The 22093-nt window shown below is 43.7% G+C and overlaps 1 protein-coding gene across 2 annotated transcripts; it reads right to left on the reverse strand.

The window, feature by feature from the left end:
• Positions 1–12349: 12349 nt before the first annotated feature.
• On the reverse strand, positions 12350–21572 carry LOC143942058 (uncharacterized). 2 transcript variants are annotated; one of them, XM_077463367.1, is made up of 5 exons: positions 21136–21572; positions 20659–20820; positions 16609–16680; positions 15972–16043; positions 12350–12415 (listed from the first exon to the last, which is right to left on the reverse strand). In XM_077463367.1, exons 1-5 carry the CDS (start codon positions 21353–21355, stop codon positions 12375–12377), a joined length of 567 nt encoding a protein of 188 aa, XP_077319493.1. In that variant the 5' UTR covers positions 21356–21572; the 3' UTR covers positions 12350–12374. The 2 variants fall into 2 exon arrangements, with proteins under 2 accessions (XP_077319493.1, XP_077319492.1); XM_077463366.1 differs by lacking the exon at positions 12350–12415 and having other exon boundaries at positions 15758–16043.
• Positions 21573–22093: the final 521 nt, after the last annotated feature.

The following is a 22093-nucleotide window of genomic DNA, read 5'->3' on the forward strand; positions in this document are numbered from 1 at the left end:
GAGTCCGGTTGTGAGTGAAGAGTCTTGTGTTCAAAGACTTTCAACAAACTGTTGAGATGATAATGCATCAAACCTCCTTTGCGTGTTCTGTCAATACTGTATCTGGCTCATGTTCCATTTCCGTCCAGAATTCTGAGAGCTCAGACCAACCAACAGACCACTGATACACAAGTCCTATATAGAGAGTAACGGTAATAGTAGCCTTTGTGGTTAAAACTAACCAGCAGAAATTTTGAGAAATATTGTATGCTTAAAGTCAGACATATATTGTCTCTCATCTCGGTGGCCACATACTACATTTCTGCAACGCTCTATGGATATCGGCAGAATGTGGTGACTAATAGCTAACAATTCAATTTCATCTTTTAACTGATGCTTTAACCAAACTGCTAAATACACTTATACACTTTAGAAACATATGTAAAGTATGTGATTTTTTTTTTATCTACCAGAATATTTGCAATTTTGGACAAAATGTAGATGTAGCACCCTGAAGTTTAGGCAGGGATGCTCCTCATAAATTTACCTGCCAGGAGTAGTTATCCTGGTTGATTGTTAGAGATCTATTGATTCCTCCCTAAGTTTGGCCTGGTTGCACTTGTCTCTACTACCACTAGGTGGCCGGGCACTTGGTAGTGCTAGATATGAGAAGTGCAACGCAAGGTCAAGTTATGGGTATGTGGGTATCTCAGCCAATGGGCAAGCGTTTCTTTCGAATCCCCTGGCCTGCTGGGAGCGCCTATATATTTTAGTGGAGTCAGGTGATCGGTGTTCTGTGCCACCTGGATGGCTGTCTGGGTGGATGTGTGTCATATTGTCACGGGCTGCTGGACTGGAGATTGGGCCTATCCCAGGGGCAGCTGGCTGCTGGGCTGTCTGAGGACCTATCCAGAAGCCAGAGAGCAGCACAGGGTTGGGATTGCGGCTTGCAGTCCAATCAGAGTTGATGGTTCTGTGGGCCAGAGAACCTGTCAGTGGTCGGAGGTAGAGAGGAAGCTGTCACCACTAAGGGACCAACTGATTTATTACCAGGGACCACAGTGAGTAACTGAAGCAAGTACCAGAGCAGTATTATCACCGAACAGGCACGGTGGAGAATTGAGAAACTTCAGGCGGTGATGAAGTCAGGGGCCCAGCCAGTGGAGGTGACGCTTGCAGAGCAGCCTTGTGTGCCAAGCCAGGGACCCAGCAGAGAGGCGGGGGTGAGGCTTGAGGAAGATACCACCGTAAAGATTGCAGGCGCTCAAGGGATTCAGTGGCAGTAAATCAGAGGGTCAAGTGAGAGACTGGGAGCTCAGAGTGCTAAAGAACTACAAGGAGAAGTTGTAGAGAAGGCAAAAGAACTGTTTTGCGTTAGGAACTGTTAAAGACTATAGCCATAGGAGAAAGCATCCCTGCACATGCAGATGTGGCGTCTTGCTGGAGGCCTTCCCCTGCACGACTGTCCTACTATTGAAGTCTCTGAGTCTGATAATTGAACTTGTAACTACTTAAGGGTGTCCTGGCCCTAACCCTCTTTCCCCCAAAAAGTTTGTAAGAGAAATAAATATCTCTTTTGCATTAAAAAAATTGTTTGGCGCCCAATAACTTTATCCACCTTGCACCCACTATGTCTGGCCTTGGAGGTTCTCATCAGACTGAAGGGGGCCAGAGACCTTGCTACATTTGGCGCCCAACATGGAGCAAAGGCATTGTCCTTGCAGCAGTCGTCAATAGCAACCGGCTTCAGCTCCATCGGGATTTTGTTTGGCTCCATGGGAGAGTGGCAAGTAACATTTACCCTCTTAATAGACTGTGTTGTTGTGTGCACTACCAATGTGGGGAAGAACCAACAAGTCTCATTGCTCAAGGGAAAGGATCAGCCTGGTCTTTTCACACTTCCCACCAGCACTGTGAGGGTTAATACAGACTCCAAAATGGACTCCAGTACAGTTTTGGCACACACCGCAGCATGAAGAAAGCAGGCTCCACAGTTCCCAGGGTACAATTGCATCAATCTGTTGGCAGGGGGAGGAGTGCCCGCTCTGCATAGGAGGGCTCATTACTGTCCGGGTCGCCATCTTGAGTCCTCATGCTGAGACCTAATGGCCTGAAAGGAAACATGGCACACCTGGGAGCTCCAGGATTTGAAGTCCCTCAACCCATTTCAGCCGAATATGATCCACGGAAAATTGCCCGTTCCTTCGCCTCTGGAACCACGATTACTGATACAGGTATTCGGATGAAATCGAAGGGTGAAATTGTCCTGTATATTTCTCAAAGCTTCGCAGCCATGGGGATCGTCTGCCGACGGTGTTCCGGGTTTGCCCTGTTAATGCGCCAGTGGAGCCAATGCTGTCAATGCGGAAAACTGCTGCTAATAGCTGCTAGGCCACCACTAGTGATGGTGATGAGGGCGGATTGGGTTCGCAGATATGCTACAGTGGAGGAACCCATATCCAGTACTGAAGCCACTGATTCTTTTTTCCCCACAAATAGAGCTTTCTTTTGGTGGCATTTGATCACCTCTGCGGTTTTTATTTTTTGTGCTATAAACAAAAAAAAGAGCGACAATTTGAAAAAAAAGCAATGTTTTTTACTTTTTGCTATAATAAATATATAAAAAAACTATTTTTTTCCTCAGTTTAGGCCGATACGTATTCTTCTACATATTTTTTGGTAAAAAATTAGCAATAAGCGTATATTGATTGGTTTGCGCAAAAGTTATAGCGTCTACAAAATAAGGGATAGTTTTATGGCATTTGTATTATAATTTTTTTTTATTAGTAATGGCGGCGATCTGCGATTTTTATCGGGACTGCGACATTATGGCGGACACATCAGACTCTTCTGGCACCATTTTGGGACCATTGTCATTTATACAGCGATCAGTGCTACAAAAATGCAGTGATTACTGTGTAAATGACACTGGCAGTGAAGGGGTTAACCACTAAGCGGTGATCAAGGGGTTAAGTGTGTCCTAGGGAGTGATTATAACTGTGGGGGGGTGGGCTTCAAGTCACATGACAGCGATTACTGCTTCCGATGACAAGGAGCGGGGATCTCTGTCATGACACTAGACAGAATGGCAAAGTACCTTGTTTACATAGGCACTTCCACCGTTGTGCAGCTCCATGACATGATTGCCAGGACATCGAGGCCACGGGACCCGTGGGCACGGTCACGCTGTACTCGTCGGAGCGCGCGCGCCCACTATCCCTGCCATTTAAAGGGAACGTACAGGTACGCCCATTTTCCCACTGCTGCCATTGTGCCGACGTATATCGGCGTGCGCCGTTCGGCAAGTGTGTAAGGTCATCACAGAGGACAAGGGGGCACGCTTTACTTCTGGAGGAAATACGAAAAGGTTTCTTCACAGTGAGAGCTCTGAGAATGTGGAATAGACTCCCTCCAGAGGTGGTTCTGGCCAGCTCAGTAGATTGCTTTAACCACTTCAATACAGGGCACTTTCGCCCCCTTCCTTCCCAGCCCAATTTTCAGCTTTCATCGCTCTCGTGCTTTCAGTGACAATTGCGCGGTCATGCTACACTGCACCCAAATGACATTTTTATCATTTTGTTCGCACAAATAGAGCTTTATTTTGGTGGTATTTATTCACGACTCTGTTTTTTATTTTTTGCGATATAAGCGCAAAAAAGCGGAAATTTGGAAAAAAAACAATATTTTCTTTTTTCTATTTTAAAAGAAATCCAATAAAATCAAATTTTGTCATAAATTTAAGCCAAAATGTATTCTGCTACATGTTTTTGGTAAAAAAAAAATTCCGTTAAGTGTATAATAATTGGTTTGTGTGATCACGGACATATGTACGCAAATGATCATGTACATATGTGTGCAGATAATCATTGGGACATGTGATTTTAGTGGGACATATGTGGGGGACATGTTTTTATTATTAGGGACATGTGTTTTTATTATTTGGGGACATGTATGTTTTGGGGACATTGTGTTTATACTGTGTGGTGTGTTGTGTGTTTACACTAAACTGGTGATCAGTGAGTAAAAAGCTGTAAAAAAGCAGCCCATACTCACTGATCATCAGCCGGCTGCAGCGATCTGCTCTCCTCTCCTCAGCGATGACTTCTGTGTGAGGAGAGGAGGAGCCCATTGCCTAGCAACCGGCTGTTTGCTTACATCACATGACGGCCGTGATTGGACACGGCCGTCATGTGATCAGGAGGGCCAATCACAGAGCCCTCCTGCCGATCTGAGATGAGCCGTGTCCGGGTGACACAAGCACATCGGGATCGCGCCGCTGCACGGGCACGATCCCGCTCCTTCTGAAGGACGTTCCTGAACGTCCTTCAGAAGTAGACGGCTCCCACCCGGCCGTATATATATGTGCATTGGCCGGGTGGGAAGTGGTTAAGAAAGTCCTGGATACTTTCCTAAATGTACATAATATGACGGGGTACTGACATTTATAGGTAAAGTTGATCCAGGGAAAATCCAATTGTCAGTCAGGGGGATCAGGAAGGAATTTTTTCCCCCTGCTGGAGCAAATTAGATCATGCTGTGCTGGAGGTTTTTTGCCTTCCTCTGGATCAACTGTGGGTGAAGGATTGTGTATAAGGGATTGTATTTATTTATTTATTTTTGGTTGCATTAGATGGACTTTTTTCAACCTGACTATGTAACAGCTGGAGGGCCACAGATTGATGTCCTACTCTATTTACCCAATCCCTGAAAACTCATCTCTTCAGTAAAGCCCACCTCCAACTAACAACTGAACTTTTCTTTCTTTATCAACTCCTCTCCCCACGGTTATTGCTTTTTTGTACCACGTTCCCTTCCCTTTTAGATTGTAAGCTCTCAAGAGCAGGGCTCTCATATCCCTCTGGGATTGGATTGTAACTATACTGTCTTGTTTTATTTTGTAAAGCATTGTGCAAACTGTTGGTGCTATATAAATCCTGTATTGCAAAAAACAATTGTAGCACTAACCCCCGAAGGAGCTGCTGGTTAGATTTGGGCTTACCGCTACCTTCTGTTCTACTCGCTTCACGTCTAGGGATGTCCCGTGGTAGATGGCCCAGTAACTCGAGAGAATGACAACAGATCTGCGTCAATGGATTTTATTTGCAAAACTTAGACAATGAACGGTCTCTTAAATTGGGATCAGAGGGTTGGAAAGGAAGTTCAGGTACTCTTTAGTGTCAAAGTCAAAATGTTGAAGAACTTGCTTACTTTGACTGCATCCAGAGAATAGCCATTCGCAACTGGATGATCACTCAGGTTGGACAGTCCCTCTCTTACAAGGCCTAGCAGCCAACAAGGTGCTTACTCAGAAACAAGTCTCTGCCACAGAAGTTGTTGTAGAACATACAAGATAATGTCTCTGCCACAGACGTTGTTGTAGAAGACGTAGGAAAACTAAACTTGAAGAACACTTGTAGGATACCTGGATCTTTCAGCCAGCTTGGTGATATCCACAAGACTGGATTCTCTCGGGTACTTTAGCCCTTCCAGGCTCTTACTAAGAAACCAACCCATACGTGGTCTTCTTCTGAAGAGTCCTCCCCTGGAATGCTTGAAGTCACTGGGTCTCTCCCAAACCGGAGACGGCACCCAACCACCTCAGAATCCTCCTTTAGTTTCCTTGCCTCGGGCTAGACAGCCCAGAGACATCAAGATCGGGTGTATCCGCACCCCAGGCCATAGCCTTCCTGGGGGCTGGTCAGGAGGACCAGGGCCATGGAGTCAGTACTTCATTCTGGACCGGAACCCCGAACCACGTGACGTCTGCATCTTAAATACCCTCTCCAGAAAGCACAGCAAGAGCGCCACTCCCACTGGGTGGGCTCTGAGAGAGAATAACTTAAACACCTAACCAGACCATAGTTCCATGTCTGCCAGAAGAGACAGCGCCCCCCTGTGGCCAGGCCGAACATCTGAAAGTCTAGGTAGACTGATGCAGAAGTCCAAATTTAGACAATTGTGCCTAAACCAAACTGCAGTTTAGGTATAACCTTAGTTAGTTAGTAAGGTTGAATAAAGACACCAGTCCATCCAGTTCAACCTGAGTGAGGTGTCTACAATTGTCCCTATCCCTGTACATTGCACACTCACATTGGTCCCTACCCTCTAGGAGCCCACAATCCAAGGTCCCCATTCATATACTAAGGCCAATTTTTGGCCAGAATCCAATTAGCCTTCCTGCCCATGTCTTTGGAGTGTGGGAGGAACCCGGAGTACCCAGAGGAAACCCATGCAGGCACAGGGAGAACATGCAAACTCCAGGCAGGTAGTGTCGTGGTTGGGATTCGAACCAGCGACCCTTTTTACTGCTAGGTGAGAGTGCTAACCACTACTTTGAAAAATGCATAGCGCGTGCTCTTCAGGAGCTGCCGCTACACAATATTATTAAAAATACTAGTAGTAAACATTTTGAGACATATACATTTATTTGCACACATATTTAAAAAAAAATACAATTGTGATTAATAACCAGATGTAAACACTTGTAAATGTCCCACTGTTTCATTTCAGGTTACTAGAGAAGGTTATGTTATCATTGTAGTCACTGCATTATTTGTATAAGAAATATGTTTTCACATTATGCCACTAGAGGAAGGTAGAGTACCTATCTTTAACCTGTTCAGTGTGTCAGCAGTACAAATTGCATTCTTATTTTTAACCACTAGATGGAGTGTTTCTACTAATTTCTATGCTTTGTAGCAAGAATTGTATTCCCTAGCCCCGATCTCTCCGTAAAGAGGACCTTAGCTATTCATCCCTTGTGTTAGCAATAAAGTTGGTAAAAAAAAAAAAAAATGAAAGAGACAAAAATTAAATAAGGTTTTTTTTTTTTTTTTTAAATTAACATACACATATGTGATATCACTGCGATCGTCAGGAGCAGGGGAATTTAATTTGGGTTTGGTGGGAGGTTATGGTAGTAACAAGAAATATACAATTAAATATACAATTAAATTTAAATTTATTTTTTTTTTTTTTTTTTTTTTTTTTACTGTTTAGATATCCATTACCATTTACCACCAAATGAAAGCCAAATTTATCCTAAAAAAAAAAAAAAACGCGGTATAATCTACCTGGATACACAAAGTAGTTGTGACGATAAGTACAGTTTTACTAACACATGTCAAAGTTGCAAAATTGTGCTTCATTTCATTTCATTTAATTGACTTTGATAGTTAAACTTTCATGTCAAATATAATAATCATTCAATCACCCCGGATGCTGCAGAAAGTTACACTCATAATAAATACTGTCATTGCTACCCCTCCCCCCCCCCCCCCTATATTTTATAGTGACAGTTTTTCTTTAACATAGATCAAAAGAGAAAATAAAAATTTTATTTTCCTCTCCTCTCCCCTCCACTCCCCTTTTCCTCTCCTCTCCTCTTTTCCTCTCCTCTCCCCTTTTCCCCTATTTTTTATGTTTTTTCTTTAACATAGATGAAAAAAGAGAAAATAAAAACTTTCTTCTCCTCTCCTTTTTCCTCTCCCCTCCCCTTTTCCTCTCAGCTTTTCCTCTCCTCTCCCCTTTTCCTCTCCTCTCCTCTCTTCTCCCCTTTCCCACTCATTTTTTCCTCTCCCCTCCCCTTTTCATCTCCTCTCCCTTTTCCTCTCCTCTCGCCTCCTCTCCCCCTTTCATCTCATCTCCTATATTCCTCTCCTCTTGCCTTTTACTTTCCTCTCCTCTTCTGTTTTCCTCTCCACTCCTCTCCCCTTTTCCTCTCCCCTTTTCCTCTCCCCTCCTCTCCCATTTTCCTCTCCTCTCCCCCTTTCCTTTCCTCTCATCTCCTCTCCTCTTTTCCTTTCCTCTCCCCTCCTTTGTCCTTTTCTTCTCCACTCCTCTCTCCTCTTCTCTCTTCTTCCATTATCCTCACTCCTCCTCTCCCATTTTCCCCTCTGCCCTCCTCTCCTCTTTTCTTCTCCTCTTCCTCTCTTCTCCCCTTTTCCTCTCCTCTCCCCTTCTCCTCTCCTCTCCCCATTCCTTTCTCCTCTCCTCTTTTCATCTCCTCTCCCCTTTTCCTCACTCCTCCCTCCTCCTCTCTTCTCCCCCTTTCCTCTCTCCTCTTCTCCCCTTTTCCTCTCTCCTCCCCCTCCTCTTTTCCTCTCCTCTCCCCTCCCCTTGTCCTGTACTCCCCCTTATCCTCTCTTCTCCTCTTTTCTTTTCCTCTCCTCTCCCCTTTTCCTCTCATCTCCTCTTCTCCCCTATTTTCCTCTCTTCTCTCCTCCTCTTTTTCTCTCCTCTCCTCTCCCCTTTTCCTCTCATCTTCTCTCCTCTTTTCATCTCCCCTCCCCTTTTCCTCTCCTGTTCTCTCCCTTCCCTCTCCTCTCCCCTCCCCTTTTCCTCTCCTCTCCTCTTTTCCTCTTCTCTCCTCTTTTCCTTTCCTCTCCCCTTTTCCTCTCCCCTCCTGTGCCCTTTTCTTCTCCTCTCCTCTCTCCTCCTCTCTTCTTCTCTTTTCCTCTCTCCTCCTCTTCCCTTTTCCCCTCTCCTCCCACCTCCTCTTTTCTTCTCCTCTCCCCTCTCATCTCCCCTACTCTTTTCCTCTCCTCTCGCCTTTTCCTCTACTCTCCTCCTCTTTTCCCAACCCCCCCTCCTCTCCTAGCCTACTCTTTTCTCTGCTTCTCCTCTCTATGTTTAACCCCGGCTACAGTTCTAAAGTGACCTGGTTAGAAAAAAAATCTCTGGCCTTATTAAAAAAAAGGATCTGCTCTAGAGGGTCCAAGAACTGATACAGTTTTAGGTAATAGGCAGAGCACAGTGGAGGACATCAGCACTGTTAGTATAATACATACTACACAATATACACACAACAGCAACAACATGTCATGAGGACTGAAATGCGTCAGCTGTCTGTATCTGCGTATTGTACACATGGTGGTTTCTTGTAGAGTAATATCAGCTGTGCGCTTCATCTTCAGGGATAATTACTCTGAGATGGACGTGGATCGGCCCATGTGAGCTCCCCCGATGGAGGATTATACGGGTAGTACTTGTAGTATAATAAATATATACACAATAGCAACAAAGAAAGGAAGTTTATTTCTCAAACAAGGGTTCATTTTTAAAATTGTTTTTAAAATATTATAATGGGGGGTTATGTGGTCATTATAGACGGAGGTCAGCGGAGGTCTTCTTTAATATGGCGCTTGTCTGCATTTCACAGCGGCGTAGGTGACGTCCTGTAAAAGTGAAATAATGATATACATCGATATAAATCGTTTCTTATTTTATCAATGTTTTATAGACCTTTCAATATAAGCCCTCAATGATACTGTTAACCATATAAAATTTGCAACATTAAACCGTGTCACTGCACCGAACAGATGGACCAACACCTAAGGGCCTTGATAACTCCAATGTGATATGAACATCCGTCCTCATAGATGTCAACCTTGACCAGCAAGCAAAAAACTTAAAGTGGTATTAAAGGTTTTTTTTTTTTTTTTAATAACAAACATAACATCAGGGGCGTTGCTAGGTCTACAAAAGATCTGGGGCTAGAGCCCATAGCAACGTAGTAAAGAAAGTAATACGCTTGGGTGGGCATACACATGTATATAATATACGTGCGTGTGTATATGTGCCCAGAGAGCCTCCCCCTTAAATCAGGGTTCCCAGAAAGCCCCCCACTTACACCAGGGTCCCCAGAGAGCCTCCCACTTACACCAGGGTCCCCAGAGAGCCCCCCACTTACACCAGGGTCCCCAGAGAGCCCCTACTTACACCAGGGTCCCCAGAGTGCCTCCTCCTTAAATTAGGGTTCCCAGAGAGCCTCCCCTTGCATCAGGGTCCCCAGAGAGCCCCCCACTTACATCAGGGTCCCCAGAGAGCCCCCCACTTACATCAGGGTCCCCAGAGAGCCCCCCCACTTACATCAGGGTCCCCAGAGTGCCTCCCTCTTAAATCAGGGTCCCTAGAGTGCTTCCCCCTTAAATCAGGGTTCCCAGAGAGCCTCCCCTTGCATCAGGGTCCCCAGAGAGCCCCCCACTTACATAAGGGTCCCCAGAGAGCCCCCCACTTACATCAGGGTCCCCAGAGAGCCTCCCTCTTAAATCAGGGTCCCCAGAGTGCCTCCTCCTTAAATCAGGGTTCCCAGAGAGCCTCCCCTTGCATCAGGGTCCCCAGAGAGCCCCTCACTTACATCAGGGTCCCCAGAGAGCCCCCCACTTACATCAGGGTCCCCAAAGAGCCTCCCCTCCCCTTGGGGATCCCTGCAAAGACTCTGGGCTATGTTCCCCAGATTCAGGGCTATAGCCCCAAAAGCCACCCCCTAGCGACGCCACTGCATGTCATACTAATGTAGCTCCCTGGTTGTAAGCAGGGTTGTTAACAATTTTAGCTTGCTAGGTGGTAACCAGCCTGGCTAAATGTTAGGGGGGGGGAGGTTCCCTGACTTTTCCCCTAACTCTGGATTTGATGCATCTCTCTCTTCTGTCACTAGGTGGCATTGTTGCCTTTGGGGGGCTCTGTAAGAAGGTCCCCAGAGAGCCCCCCACTTACACCAGGGTCCCCAGAGAGCCCCCCACTTACACCAGGGTCCCCAGAGAGCCCCCCACTTACACCGGGGTCTCCAGAGTGCCTCCCCCTTAAATCAGGGTTCCCAGAGAGCCTCCCCTTGCATCAGGGTCCCCAGAGAGCCCCCCACTTACATAAGGGTCCCCAGAGAGCCCCCCACTTACATCAGGGTCCCCAGAGAGCCTCCCTCTTAAATCAGGGTCCCCAGAGTGCCTCCTCCTTAAATCAGGGTTCCCAGAGAGCCTCCCCTTGCATCAGGGTCCCCAGAGAGCCCCCCACTTACATCAGGGTCTCCAAAGAGCCTCCCCTCCCCTTGGGGACCCCTGCAGAGACTCGGGCTATGGTCCCCAGATTCAGGGCTATAGCCCCAAAAGCCACCCCCTAGCAACACCACTGCATGTCATACTAATGTAGCTCCCTGGTTGTAAGCAGGGTTGCTAACAATTTTAGCTTGCTAGGTGGTAACCAGCCTGGCTAAATGTTAGGGGGGGGGGTTCCCTGACTTTTGCCCTAACTCTGGATTTGATGCATCTCTCTCTTCTGTCACTAGGTATTGTTGCCTTCGGGGGGGCTCTGTAAGAGTCCAGGGCTTACTACGTATGCACCAATAGCGCATTGCTGCAAGAGGAAATCCGTGCCAACTGAGCATGCACCAAAGATGCCTCAGGGCACCAACCCACACCTGCGCAGAAGACTTGATGGAAAAGGGCAGGAAAATGCCCAGGACGCGCATAGGAAGTGACCTCAACCTGATGGAAAAAGGCGGGAAAATACCCAGGAGGCGCACAGAAAGTGACATTAACCTGATGGAAAAAGGTGGGAAAATGTCCAGGAGGCGCACAGGAAGTGACATCAACCTGATGGAAAAGGGCAGGAAAATGTCCAGGAGGCGCACAGGAAGTTACATCAACCTGATGGAAAAAGGCGGGAAAATGCCCAGGAAGTGAGATCAACCTGATGGAAAAAGGCAGGAAAATGTCCAGGAGGTGCACAGGAAGTGAGATCAACCAGATGGATAAAGGCGGGAAAATGCCCAGGAAGTGACATCAACCTGATGGGAAATGACAGGAGAATGCCCAGGAGGTGCACAGGAAGTGACATCAACCTGATGGAAAAAGGTGGGAAAATGCCCAGGAGGCGCACAGGAAGTGACTTCCCCCAAACTTCCCTATATAAGCCCAGACACTGCCAAATTGCTGGATTATCTCCAATCCCCCTTGTTCCTGTGCTAGTGTTTGATCTGTCTGAACCTGTTCTGACCTGGAAACATATTTGACTACTCTTGATTGCTGCTTGCCATTGACCTCGGATTTGTACCTTATTGGATCCGACCCTGAATTTGATCTCGACCATTCTTCTTCTGATTAACCCTTTTATACTTTGTTGCCCAACTGGGCTTGACCTTGGCTCGGATCTCAGACTAAGGCTTGCACTGTGCTCCACACCCCTGGCACCCCTGTCACTCTGTGTCCACCAAGTCTCTGTCTCCATCTCCAGAGGCTGTAAGGACCTGAGGTGCAAGGAAGGCCTCCCCACTACTTCGGTCTCACATCAGGTACATGGCCCTCATGAAAGAAAGGCTGGTCTAGGGAGTAGGCATTAGAGTCACAGAGTTGTTATAAGGCAGCTTTTTAGCATGTTCCTCAGCATCTGATGGTTCAGTATTCTTGTGTGGCCCTCCAGTCCTTATCTCTTTTTCCAGTATCATCAAAAGTGGGCTTGGAAGCTCTTTGGTTTGGGAGTGGAGCCAGTCTAGTGTTGCCACCACTTGCACACCACCATCTGGAAACACTAATTTGGGTACCCATCATCACCCATTAATGCTGTCAATTATTCTTCTGAACCCAATATTGTACATCTTGCACTTAGCCAATGTTTTAATATTAAGTAATACTTACAGGTTCTCTAGTCAATGTTGAAGACCCTGAAAAATGAACATACAATAAATGTACACAATATTCACAATATACTTCTTCTCCTATTCTATGAAACGTGCATGGACAGACTTTAGTGAGGCAATAAAAACAATACGTCAGCTAACGTGCAATTGGTTTAAGTTCAACAAGTGTCCATCAAGGATGGCAACAGCCCTTTCTGACAAACTGATATCCACTAGTGGGCTACAAAAATGTAATGAAAACCAAAGTGAAAATGTGAAAATAGACTTTCTGGTACACTTTAAAAAAGAAAGAATAGTTCAGGATGGGAATTTATAAAAAAATGTGCTGTAGTTCTTCAAATGTTGCCATGTGTATGTCCCCCACTATAAATACGAATTATCATTAGGTTGATCCATAGTGATAAACACACGCTTGCTAACCGCCCAACTGGGAATGTACATGATGATTTTGACGTTAAATACCGGGGTTATGGCTGCAGCTGGATGCCATAACCCAGTATCGATTTTTTCCCTAATGCCGCGTACACGCGATCAGAATTTCGGCCAGCAAAAGACCGATGAGAGCTTTTCATCGGAAAATGCGACCGTGTGTAGGCTCCATCGGAACTTAGCTGTCCGAATTTCTACCAGCCATGTTCTCAATTTTCCCGATGGAAAAACTTTCCGATCGTGTGTATGCAATTCCGACACGCAAAAACTCAAGCATGCTCAGATTCAACTACGAGACAGAAGCTATTGGCTACTGGCTATTGAACTTCCTTTTTCTAGTCCCGCCGTACGTGTTGTACGTCACCGCGTTCTTGGCGGTTGGAATCTGGTGTGACAGTGTGTAGGCAAGACAGTTTGAGCGGAATTCCGTCGGAAATTCCGCCGGGAAATCCATCAGAGCTTTTTCCATTAGAATTCCGATTGTGTGTACGCGGCATTAGGCGACTGGCTTTCCAATAAAAATGATCCCAGCGGCGGATTCGGCACGGGAGAGGTGCCGCCCCTCTTCCGCTGCTTCTAGGTGTTTCCGGGGCTAACGCTACTGATCGGTAGCTCCGGGAACCATCCAGCGCTGACAGTTTCTTCACATAGAGATAAGCAATGCCAAGATGGGCCACCGCTCCTCTCTATGCCCTTGGAGGACCCCCGTGACAACGACGTCACTTCCGGTTCTCAGGCCAGGCAAACGTTTTTTTTTTATTCCTTAAAGCAAAGGATGCATTTTTTTTATTGTTTAATAATGTTTAATTTTTTGTTTTGCTTTTAAGAGTAAAGGAGAGATTTGGGGTATTTTAGACCCCAGATCTCTCCATTAACAGAACATGTAATGCTGTATTGTTATTGCAAGGAATGTTTACATTCCTTGCGATAGCAATAAAAGTGATAAAAAAAAAATGTTTTAAAGGGACAGTGTAAAAATGTAAAAAAAATAATAATACAATAATAAACAAGAATACAAATAATAATAATACAAATAATAATAATACAAATAATAATAATAATAATAATAATAATAATAATAATAATAATAAGTAATACAATAATAAATAAAAATAAGAATAAAATTTTTTTTTTTTTTAAAGTGCCCCCTTTCCTGCACGCAGTAGTGAATGCATACATAAGTCACGACCACATATGTAAACGGTGTTTGCACAAAACATGTGAGGTATCACCGTGAACATCAGAGCGAGAACAATAATTCTCGTACTAGACCTCCTCTGTAATTCTAAACTGGTAACCTGTAAAAATTTTTAAAGCATCGCCTAAGGAAATTTCCTTCGTTTGGGGCCATTCCATGAGTGCATGCAATTTTAAAGCATGACATGTTAGGTATCTATTTACTTGGCATAACATCATCTTTTATATTATACAAAAAAAAAATAGGGTATATATTATGTTTTTTTTTTAATTCATTAAAGTGTATTTTTTTATTTTATTGCATTTGAAAAACTGCTGCGCAAAAACCGCGTGACATACAAAATTGCAACAACCGCCATTTTATTCTCTAGGGTCTCTGCTAAAAACAAATATATCACGTTTGGGGGTTCTAACTAATTTTCGAGCCAAAAATATGCGGGATGTACCATTACCATTTGTTTAACAATGAGTACCTATACTTTTTTTTTTTTAGTACTCGCCGATAACAATTACCGATACCTGCCGCAACTGTTTTGTTTACACTTTAGCTGTCAGCGATAGTACAGAGCATTGAAAAGTTATTTACAAATTACATTTTTTTTCAATGTGAAACTTGTAAATATATGTTAAAGGTGTAAAAATATTAATGAACTAATCAAACAAAAATTATTTTTCTAATTATTAATAGTTTATAAAATAGAAGTGAATAAAAATCAAATAAAACCTGCTGGAAAATAATAATTAAACGGAGGAGAATAAGGAGTTAATTAAGACCGATTAGAGTAAATTAAGGAGTAATAAAGGGTTAAACAGAGGAACATTTAATAAAAAACACAACACATTTTTTTTTACTTGACAGGTTGCTTTAAACACTTCCTGCAAAATCACATACCTGTATGTCATTTTGGGGAATTGGTTGTACCAGGGCGATGCCGGCAGCCAACGGCGCCAATTAAAAAAAATCCCCAGTATTCAAAAATGCATATTTTGGCATTTTGAATACTTTGAAGTGCAAAGGAGGTATTGGAGGTCTTTTAGACCCCCTGATCCCTCCATAAAGAGTACCTGTCACCGCCTATTACTGTCACAAGGGATGTTTGCATTTGTAATTAAATAAATAAGTGGATTTTTATTTTTTATTTTTTTTAAAGTGCTCTCGCATCAAAGAAAACTCATGCATAAGTCACACCTGCAAATGTAAACAGTGTTCAAATCGCACATGTGCGGTATTGCAAGAGCGAGAGCAATAATTCTAGCACAAGACCTTCTCTGTAACTCTAAACCATTAAACTTTTTTAAAGTATGGCCTATGGAGATTTTTAGGTACCGTAGGTTGTCGCCATTCCAAATAAATACAAAAATATTTGATTTGGCTGACACAGGGCGTGCAGCCACAGGGAGGGCAAAACATGGGAGTTTTTAAGGAATTGTATAATAGTTCTGTACATTATATACTCATTTATTTTAATATAGTTGGGCCTAAACAAAAAAAAAAGTCCCATTTTAAAAACCTTTTTTTTAACTTAGTTAAACATGAAATATTGCATGTATATTAGATACAGGTACGAGAAAAATGGGGACTTTAAAGGTGCAAATTGACACAACATTTATAAAATTATTTATTTTATTTCAATAAAATGAATTGTTTGTAAAATTCACATGACTAATAGATTTAACAGACACATTTTACATGTTCCATGTCACAATTGATGCATTCATCTCAAAAATGGATTGCATGTATAGTAGTTTTCTATCCTGCCCCTAGATGGAGCTATATGTTATTAAAGGCCTGTGTCTACAGGGATCAGTAGCTGAAGCTAAGATCTGCATACATAGGTGAATGAGTCAGAACACGGACCCCCTCCATCACTGGATGGCTCAGTCTGAGGTTTTAGTCATATAAAGGGAGCTTACAAGCAGTAGACAAGAACATAAACTCCTACACTGGGATTACCTTGTGGACCACGATACAGAACAGGGTCGGTGTAAGTGACATCAGTGTCATCGGCTGGCTCTCTGGCAGCATCTGAGACAGAGAGACATGATAATAACACATTTGTCTGTATTTTGTTTGCACAATGCGAGATTTAAAGCAGAATTGTATCGAATAAATAATTAAATAAAAACTAATATACAATGTTTGGGGGTTCTAAGTAATTCTCTAGCAAACAATACTAGGGATGCACCAATACCATTTGTTTAACAATGAGTATGAGTACCTTTTTTTTTTTTTTTTAGTACTCGCTGATACCAATTACTGATACCTACCACAACTGTTTTTTCAAAAATTAGGTTTGCTATTCTGCCCCTAGATGGAGCTACATGCCCCCTTATGCTTTCCATATCTTCTTACCAAAGTGTTGTTAAAAGCCTGTGTCTACAGGGATCAGTAGCTGAAGCTAAGATCTGCATGCATACTGTATGTGAATGAGTCTGAACACGAACCCCTCCCTCACTGGATGGCTCAGTATGAGGTTTCAGTCATATAAAGGGAGCTTACAAACAGGAGACTATGGCTGTGTTCTATGGGGTCAATGGCTTATAAATATGTAAACAGTAGACAAGAACATAAACTCCTACACTGGGATTACCTTGTGGTCCATGATACAGAACAAGGTCGTTGCAAGTGACATCAGTGTCATCGGCTGACTCTCTGGCAGCATCTGAGACAGAGAGACATGATAATAACACATTTGTCTGTATTTTGTTTGCACAATGCGATATTTAAAGCAGAATTGTATCAAATAAATAATTAAATAAAAACTATAGCCTAGCAAAAGTAAAACATGAAAACATCACCTTCAAAAATATTCACTATCAGTTCTCCATGGTGTCCTCAGTCTCCAGACTGAATGATGGCCAGCATTATTCAACCTACTTCCTGTGAGCCCAGAGTACTACTGCACATATGTGCTAAACAGTTGTCAGGTCACCTTGAGGCGAGGTGACAGATGCACACCGTAGGGATCAGGAGTGCACCGCAAGGTTGTGGACCCTACGGCTGACTGCTGCAGACGGGAGACAGGTCCCACCAGGGTTAGAGCATAAGGTTCCCTGGGGCGCGGAGTCTAAGAGCCAGCAGGTGTTCACCAGAGCCTCGAGTGGTGAGGATGGACTTGGCTGCAACTGGCTCCAGGTCGCAACCCCCAGGGTCCCCCAGCTCACACCCACAGCAGGCAACAGGAGGATAGGGATGGTGAGGGACAAAGCCAAGGTCGGGGCCACAAGCAGACAAGAATAGTCGGGGACACGCCAAAAGGTCAGGATCACAGGCAAACAGGGATAGTCAAAGACACGCCAAAGTCGGTAACGGAACAACAGAAGAGCACACGGCAGGTAACAGGAAGCCAAACACACAAAGGAATAGAGGAGATAGAGGAGAGGTTATAAAAACCACCAGGTGGAAGTGGCTGGCCTCTTAGTCTGAACACATGAGGGGAGGTAAGCAAACACAGGAAGATCACTGCATAACCATGACAACAGTCCAGCAGAAAGCATGCTGGAGGAGAAGTGAAAGAAACTTGTGACATCAACAGACCAGCCCAAAAAACCCTTGGAAAAAAGTATGTGTGTGTATATTCAGTACATAAATATACAGCATATACAGTATTGGTAATATAGTATATATATATATATATATATATATATATATATATATATATATATATATATACATACATACATATACACACACTATATTACCAAAAGTATTGGGATGGCTGCCTTTACACATGAACTTTAACACCAGTCTTAGTCCGTAGGGTTCCCAGTCTTAGACATGGATGAGCGATTTTGGGGTGGAGGAATTTGTTTGGCCTGCACAGAGTCCTCAATACCATAGAACACCTTTGAGATGAATTAGAGCAGAGACTACAAGCCAGGCCTTCTCGTCTAACATCACCGCCTGACCTCACAAATGCTCTTCTGGAAGAATGGTCAAACATTCCCATAGACACACTCCTAAACCCTGTGGACAGTCTTTCCAGAAGAGTTGAAGTTTTATAGCTGCAAAGGGCGAGCCAACTCAATATTGAACCCTACGGACTAAGACTGGGATGCCACTAAAGTTCATGTGTGCGTAAAGGCAGGCGTTCCAATACTTTTGACAATATAGTATATATATATATATATATATATATATATATATATATATATATATATATATATATATATATATATATATATATATATATATACTGTATATCAATCAGCCATGATCTGATCTGAAATTTCATTAGCATGTTGATATGGAGGGAAATAAGGAACCAGTGAAGGCAAAATATAAAAAGAATAAACTTCAACTTTAAAGCGGAGGTCCACCCTAAAGTGGAGCTTCCGCTCATTGGAACCCTCCCCCCCTCCGGCGCCACAATTGGCACCTTTCAGGGGGGAGGGGGGTGCAGGTACCTGTACAGTACAGGTATCTCCACCCACTTCCGGCGTAGATTCTGCAGAATGTACGCCCCTTTCCGCAGAATCTACACCCCTTTCCGAAGGTCCCAGAGTCCCAGAGGCAGCGGGGACCATCCTTATTGCGCAGCGCGACTCGCGCATGCGCAGTAGGGAACCGGGAAATGAAGCCGAAAGGCTCCACTTCCTGATTCCCATACCCAAGATGGCGGCGGGAGCACCCCAGAAACGATCGAGAGATCGGCTTCGGGTGCTGACATCGCGGGCGCGCTGGGCGGGTAAGTGTTAATATTTTAAAAGTCAGCAGCTGCAGTATTTGTAGCTGTTGGCTTTTAAAAAAAAAAAAAACGGCGGACTCCCGGAGGACTCCCGCTTTAAGTCATGTACAATTGTGCTCATAAGTTTACATACCTTGGGACAATTTATGATTTCTTGGCCATTGTTCAGAGAATATGAATGATAACACAAAAACTTTTCTTTCACTCGTGGTTATTGTTTGGCTGAAGCTATTTATTATCAATCAACCGTGTTTACTCTTTTTAAATCGAAATGACAACAGAAACTACCCAAATGACCCTGATCAAACGTTTACATACCCCAGTTCTTAATACCGTGTATTGCCCCCATCAATTACAGCTTTAAGTCTTTTGTGGTATTTGTGGATGAGGCTCTTTATCTTCTCAGATGGTAAAGCTGCCCACTTCTCTTGGCAAAAAGCCTCCAGTTCCTGTAAATTTTGGGGCTGTCTTACATGAACAGCACGTTTGAGATCTCCCCAGAGTGGCTCAATGATATTGAGGTGGCCCCTCCAGAACCTTCACTATATTCTGCTGTAGCCAATGACAGGTCGACTGTGTTTTGGATTATTGTCATGTTGGAATGTCCAAGTACGTCCCATGCGTTTCCTGGCTGATGATGCAAATGTTCCTCCAGTATTTTTTGATAACATACTGCATTCATCTTGCCAAAAATTTTGACCAAATTTCCTGTGCCTTTGTAGCTCACACATCCCCAAAACATCAGCGATCCACCTCCGTACCTTTCATCATAGGCCTTGTTGACTCCTCTCCAAATGTAGCATTTATGGTTGTGGCCAAAAAGCTCAATTTTGGTCTCATCGCTCCAAATGACTTTGTACCAGAAGGTTTGAGGCGTGTCTCTGTTTGACGAATTGTAAGTGGGATATTTTGTGACATTTGCGTAGTAATGTCATCGAATAAAAGCAGCCGGCAACTCCATAACATCAAGGGTATTTATTTTCAAGCTTTCACAGTGAGTACAGTCAGCAGCAGACTAGTTTTGGCGACAAGCCTTGTTCACAGCTGTTTGGGGTATTGTAAGGTGTATACTTTGTGACATTTGCATAGTAATGGCTTTCTTCTGGCCACTCGGCCATGCAGCCCATCTTTCTTCAAGTGTCTCCTTATTGTGCATCTTGAAACAGCCACACCACATGTTTTCAGAGAGTCCTGTATTTCACCTGAAGTTATTCATGTTTTTTTTTTTGCATCCCGAACAATTTTCCTGGCAGTTGTGGCTGAAATTTTAGTTGGTCTACCTGACCGTGGTTTGGTTTCAACAGAACCAATCATTTTCCACTTCTTGAGTTTGAACACTGCTGATTGGTATTCCCAATTCCTTGGATATCTTATTATATCCCTTTCCTGTTTTATACAGTTCAACTACCTTTTGCCGCAGATCCTTTGACAATTCTTTTGCTTTTCCCATGACTCAGAATACAAAAACGTCAGTGCAGCACTGGATGAAAGATGTAAGGTTCTGACAGGAGTCCAGAAACTCATTGACCTTTTATACACACACACTAATTACAAGCCAACAGATCACAGGTGAGGATAGTTACCTTTAGTAGCCATTCAAACCCCTTTGTGTCAACTTGTGTGCATTTTATCTGGCCAAAATCACCAGGGTATGTAAACTTTTGAACAGGGTCGTTTGGCTAGTTTCTGTTGCCATTATGATTTAAAAAACAGTAAACACAGTTGATTGATAATAAATAGCTTCAGCCAAACACTAACCATTAGTCAAAAAAATGTTTTTGTGATATCATTCATATTATCTGAAAAATCGCCAAGAAATCATAAATTCTGTCAGGGTATGTAAACTTAAAAGCACAACTCTATATTAAAGAAGCTGCCTTTGGGCTGTTTCTCCCATATTCTTACTACATCCTAGTCTTCAGTACTGCTTGAATATATTGATAATGGTCATACATGTTGGAGAAATTTGAGGCTCCGGTTGCTGTCCTCTTCGTGGACACCCAGCGGTTGGCCGGTGCAGCTTGTGTCTGTACTTGAAGAGCAGAAAAGTGGCAACCAAGAGCAAGACCAGAGGAGTCACAAGGATTATTGGGGTTTCATGTTTGCTGCTCTTCCCTGCAAAAGTAAAATAAGAACTGTGTTAGCTTATGAGAACCTGCACTACATATCAGTAAATGTACACAGGGCTGGGGCAACGGAGGGGGCAAGAGGGGCGCCTGCCCTGGGCATAGTTTTTGTATGTGGAGGAAGGTGATGCTGGGAGCTGGTTGGTGCTCCATTCTCTAGCTGTCTGAATGACATCAGTGATGCTCAGGGTGGGAGGGGGGTACAGTTTGCTATCTTCGCCTCGTGCACTGGATGACCTTGTCCCGGCACTGGAGGTACATACCCATGTAGGGTAACTTTCTTCATAGCTGTAAAATAATTGACCTCTTATCTGGACAAAGACATCCTCACTCTTCTTAGAAATGTTGGATGCAGATCTCACTTCACAGGAATAATTCCCAGAATCCTCCAGCTGAGAAAATTGGACTGCATATTGATCAGATAAACTGAATTCCTGAACATTCCGTCCATCTCTGTAGAAAGCAAACTGCAGTTCTGTCCTCTGTCTGAGCGGATTGAGACTCGTGTTACACTTCATGGTCATGTTGCCACCTTCTTAGCCCTTGTACACGCGGTCGGAGAATCCGTCGGAATGTGTCCTATCGGACCGTGTCGTCGGATAATCCGACTGTGTGTGGAATGCATCGGACTGATTCTGTCTGAATATCCGTCGGACCCAATTTTCCAACATGTTGGAAATATTTCCCGACCAACTGGGCCGATCGGACATACTCCGATCATGTGTAGAGAATTTTGATCGGACAAAGTGCCACACATGCTCAGATCAAATTCCTACATCAAAGCTATTGGCTACTAGCCTGAATGTAGTCCCATCGTAACGAAATTACGTCATCACGTTCTGAAAGATCGGATTTTTCGCCAACTTTGTCCGACCGTGGGTATGCAACAGTTTCGGACAAGATCCGACGGACAAAATCCGACGGGCAAAATCCGACGGATTTGGTTGTGGAAATCTCCGACTGTGTGTACAGGGGCTAAGACTTCCAATGTGCTTACATTTAGCACCAGGGTGAAAAACAACTCTGCAAAAAAATAAAAAATAAAATTTTACTATTTGCTTAGAGTGGATGAGCGTCAAAAGTCTGTGAAAATTTTGATCGGACATGCACACATTTTTTTTCGTACGATGCCAGATCGTACGACTTTCGTTTAATGAGCACAGCTGTCATTCAAAACTCAATATCAATGCATTATAATACATGACATCACTTCTGAATTTTTATTCTGTCATACGAGAATTTTTGTGACTTTTGTAAACTTT

Source organism: Lithobates pipiens, unplaced genomic scaffold (assembly GCF_037356315.1).
Source record: "Lithobates pipiens isolate NorthernLeopardFrog02 unplaced genomic scaffold, aLitPip1_a1.2 Scaffold_30, whole genome shotgun sequence".
NCBI lineage: Eukaryota > Metazoa > Chordata > Amphibia > Anura > Ranidae > Lithobates > Lithobates pipiens.

Coding starts and splice junctions, on each gene's coding strand:
- LOC143942058 (XM_077463366.1), bottom strand. CDS start 21,355: ATGACCATGAAGTGTAACACGAGTCTCAATCCGCTCAGACAGAGGACA. Junction 16,681..20,658: donor GCCTCAAATTTCTCCAACAT/GTATGACCATTA, acceptor TCTCTGTCTCAG/ATGCTGCCAGAGAGTCAGCC. Junction 16,044..16,608: donor TCTGTATCATGGACCACAAG/GTAATCCCAGTG, acceptor TCTCTGTCTCAG/ATGCTGCCAGAGAGCCAGCC.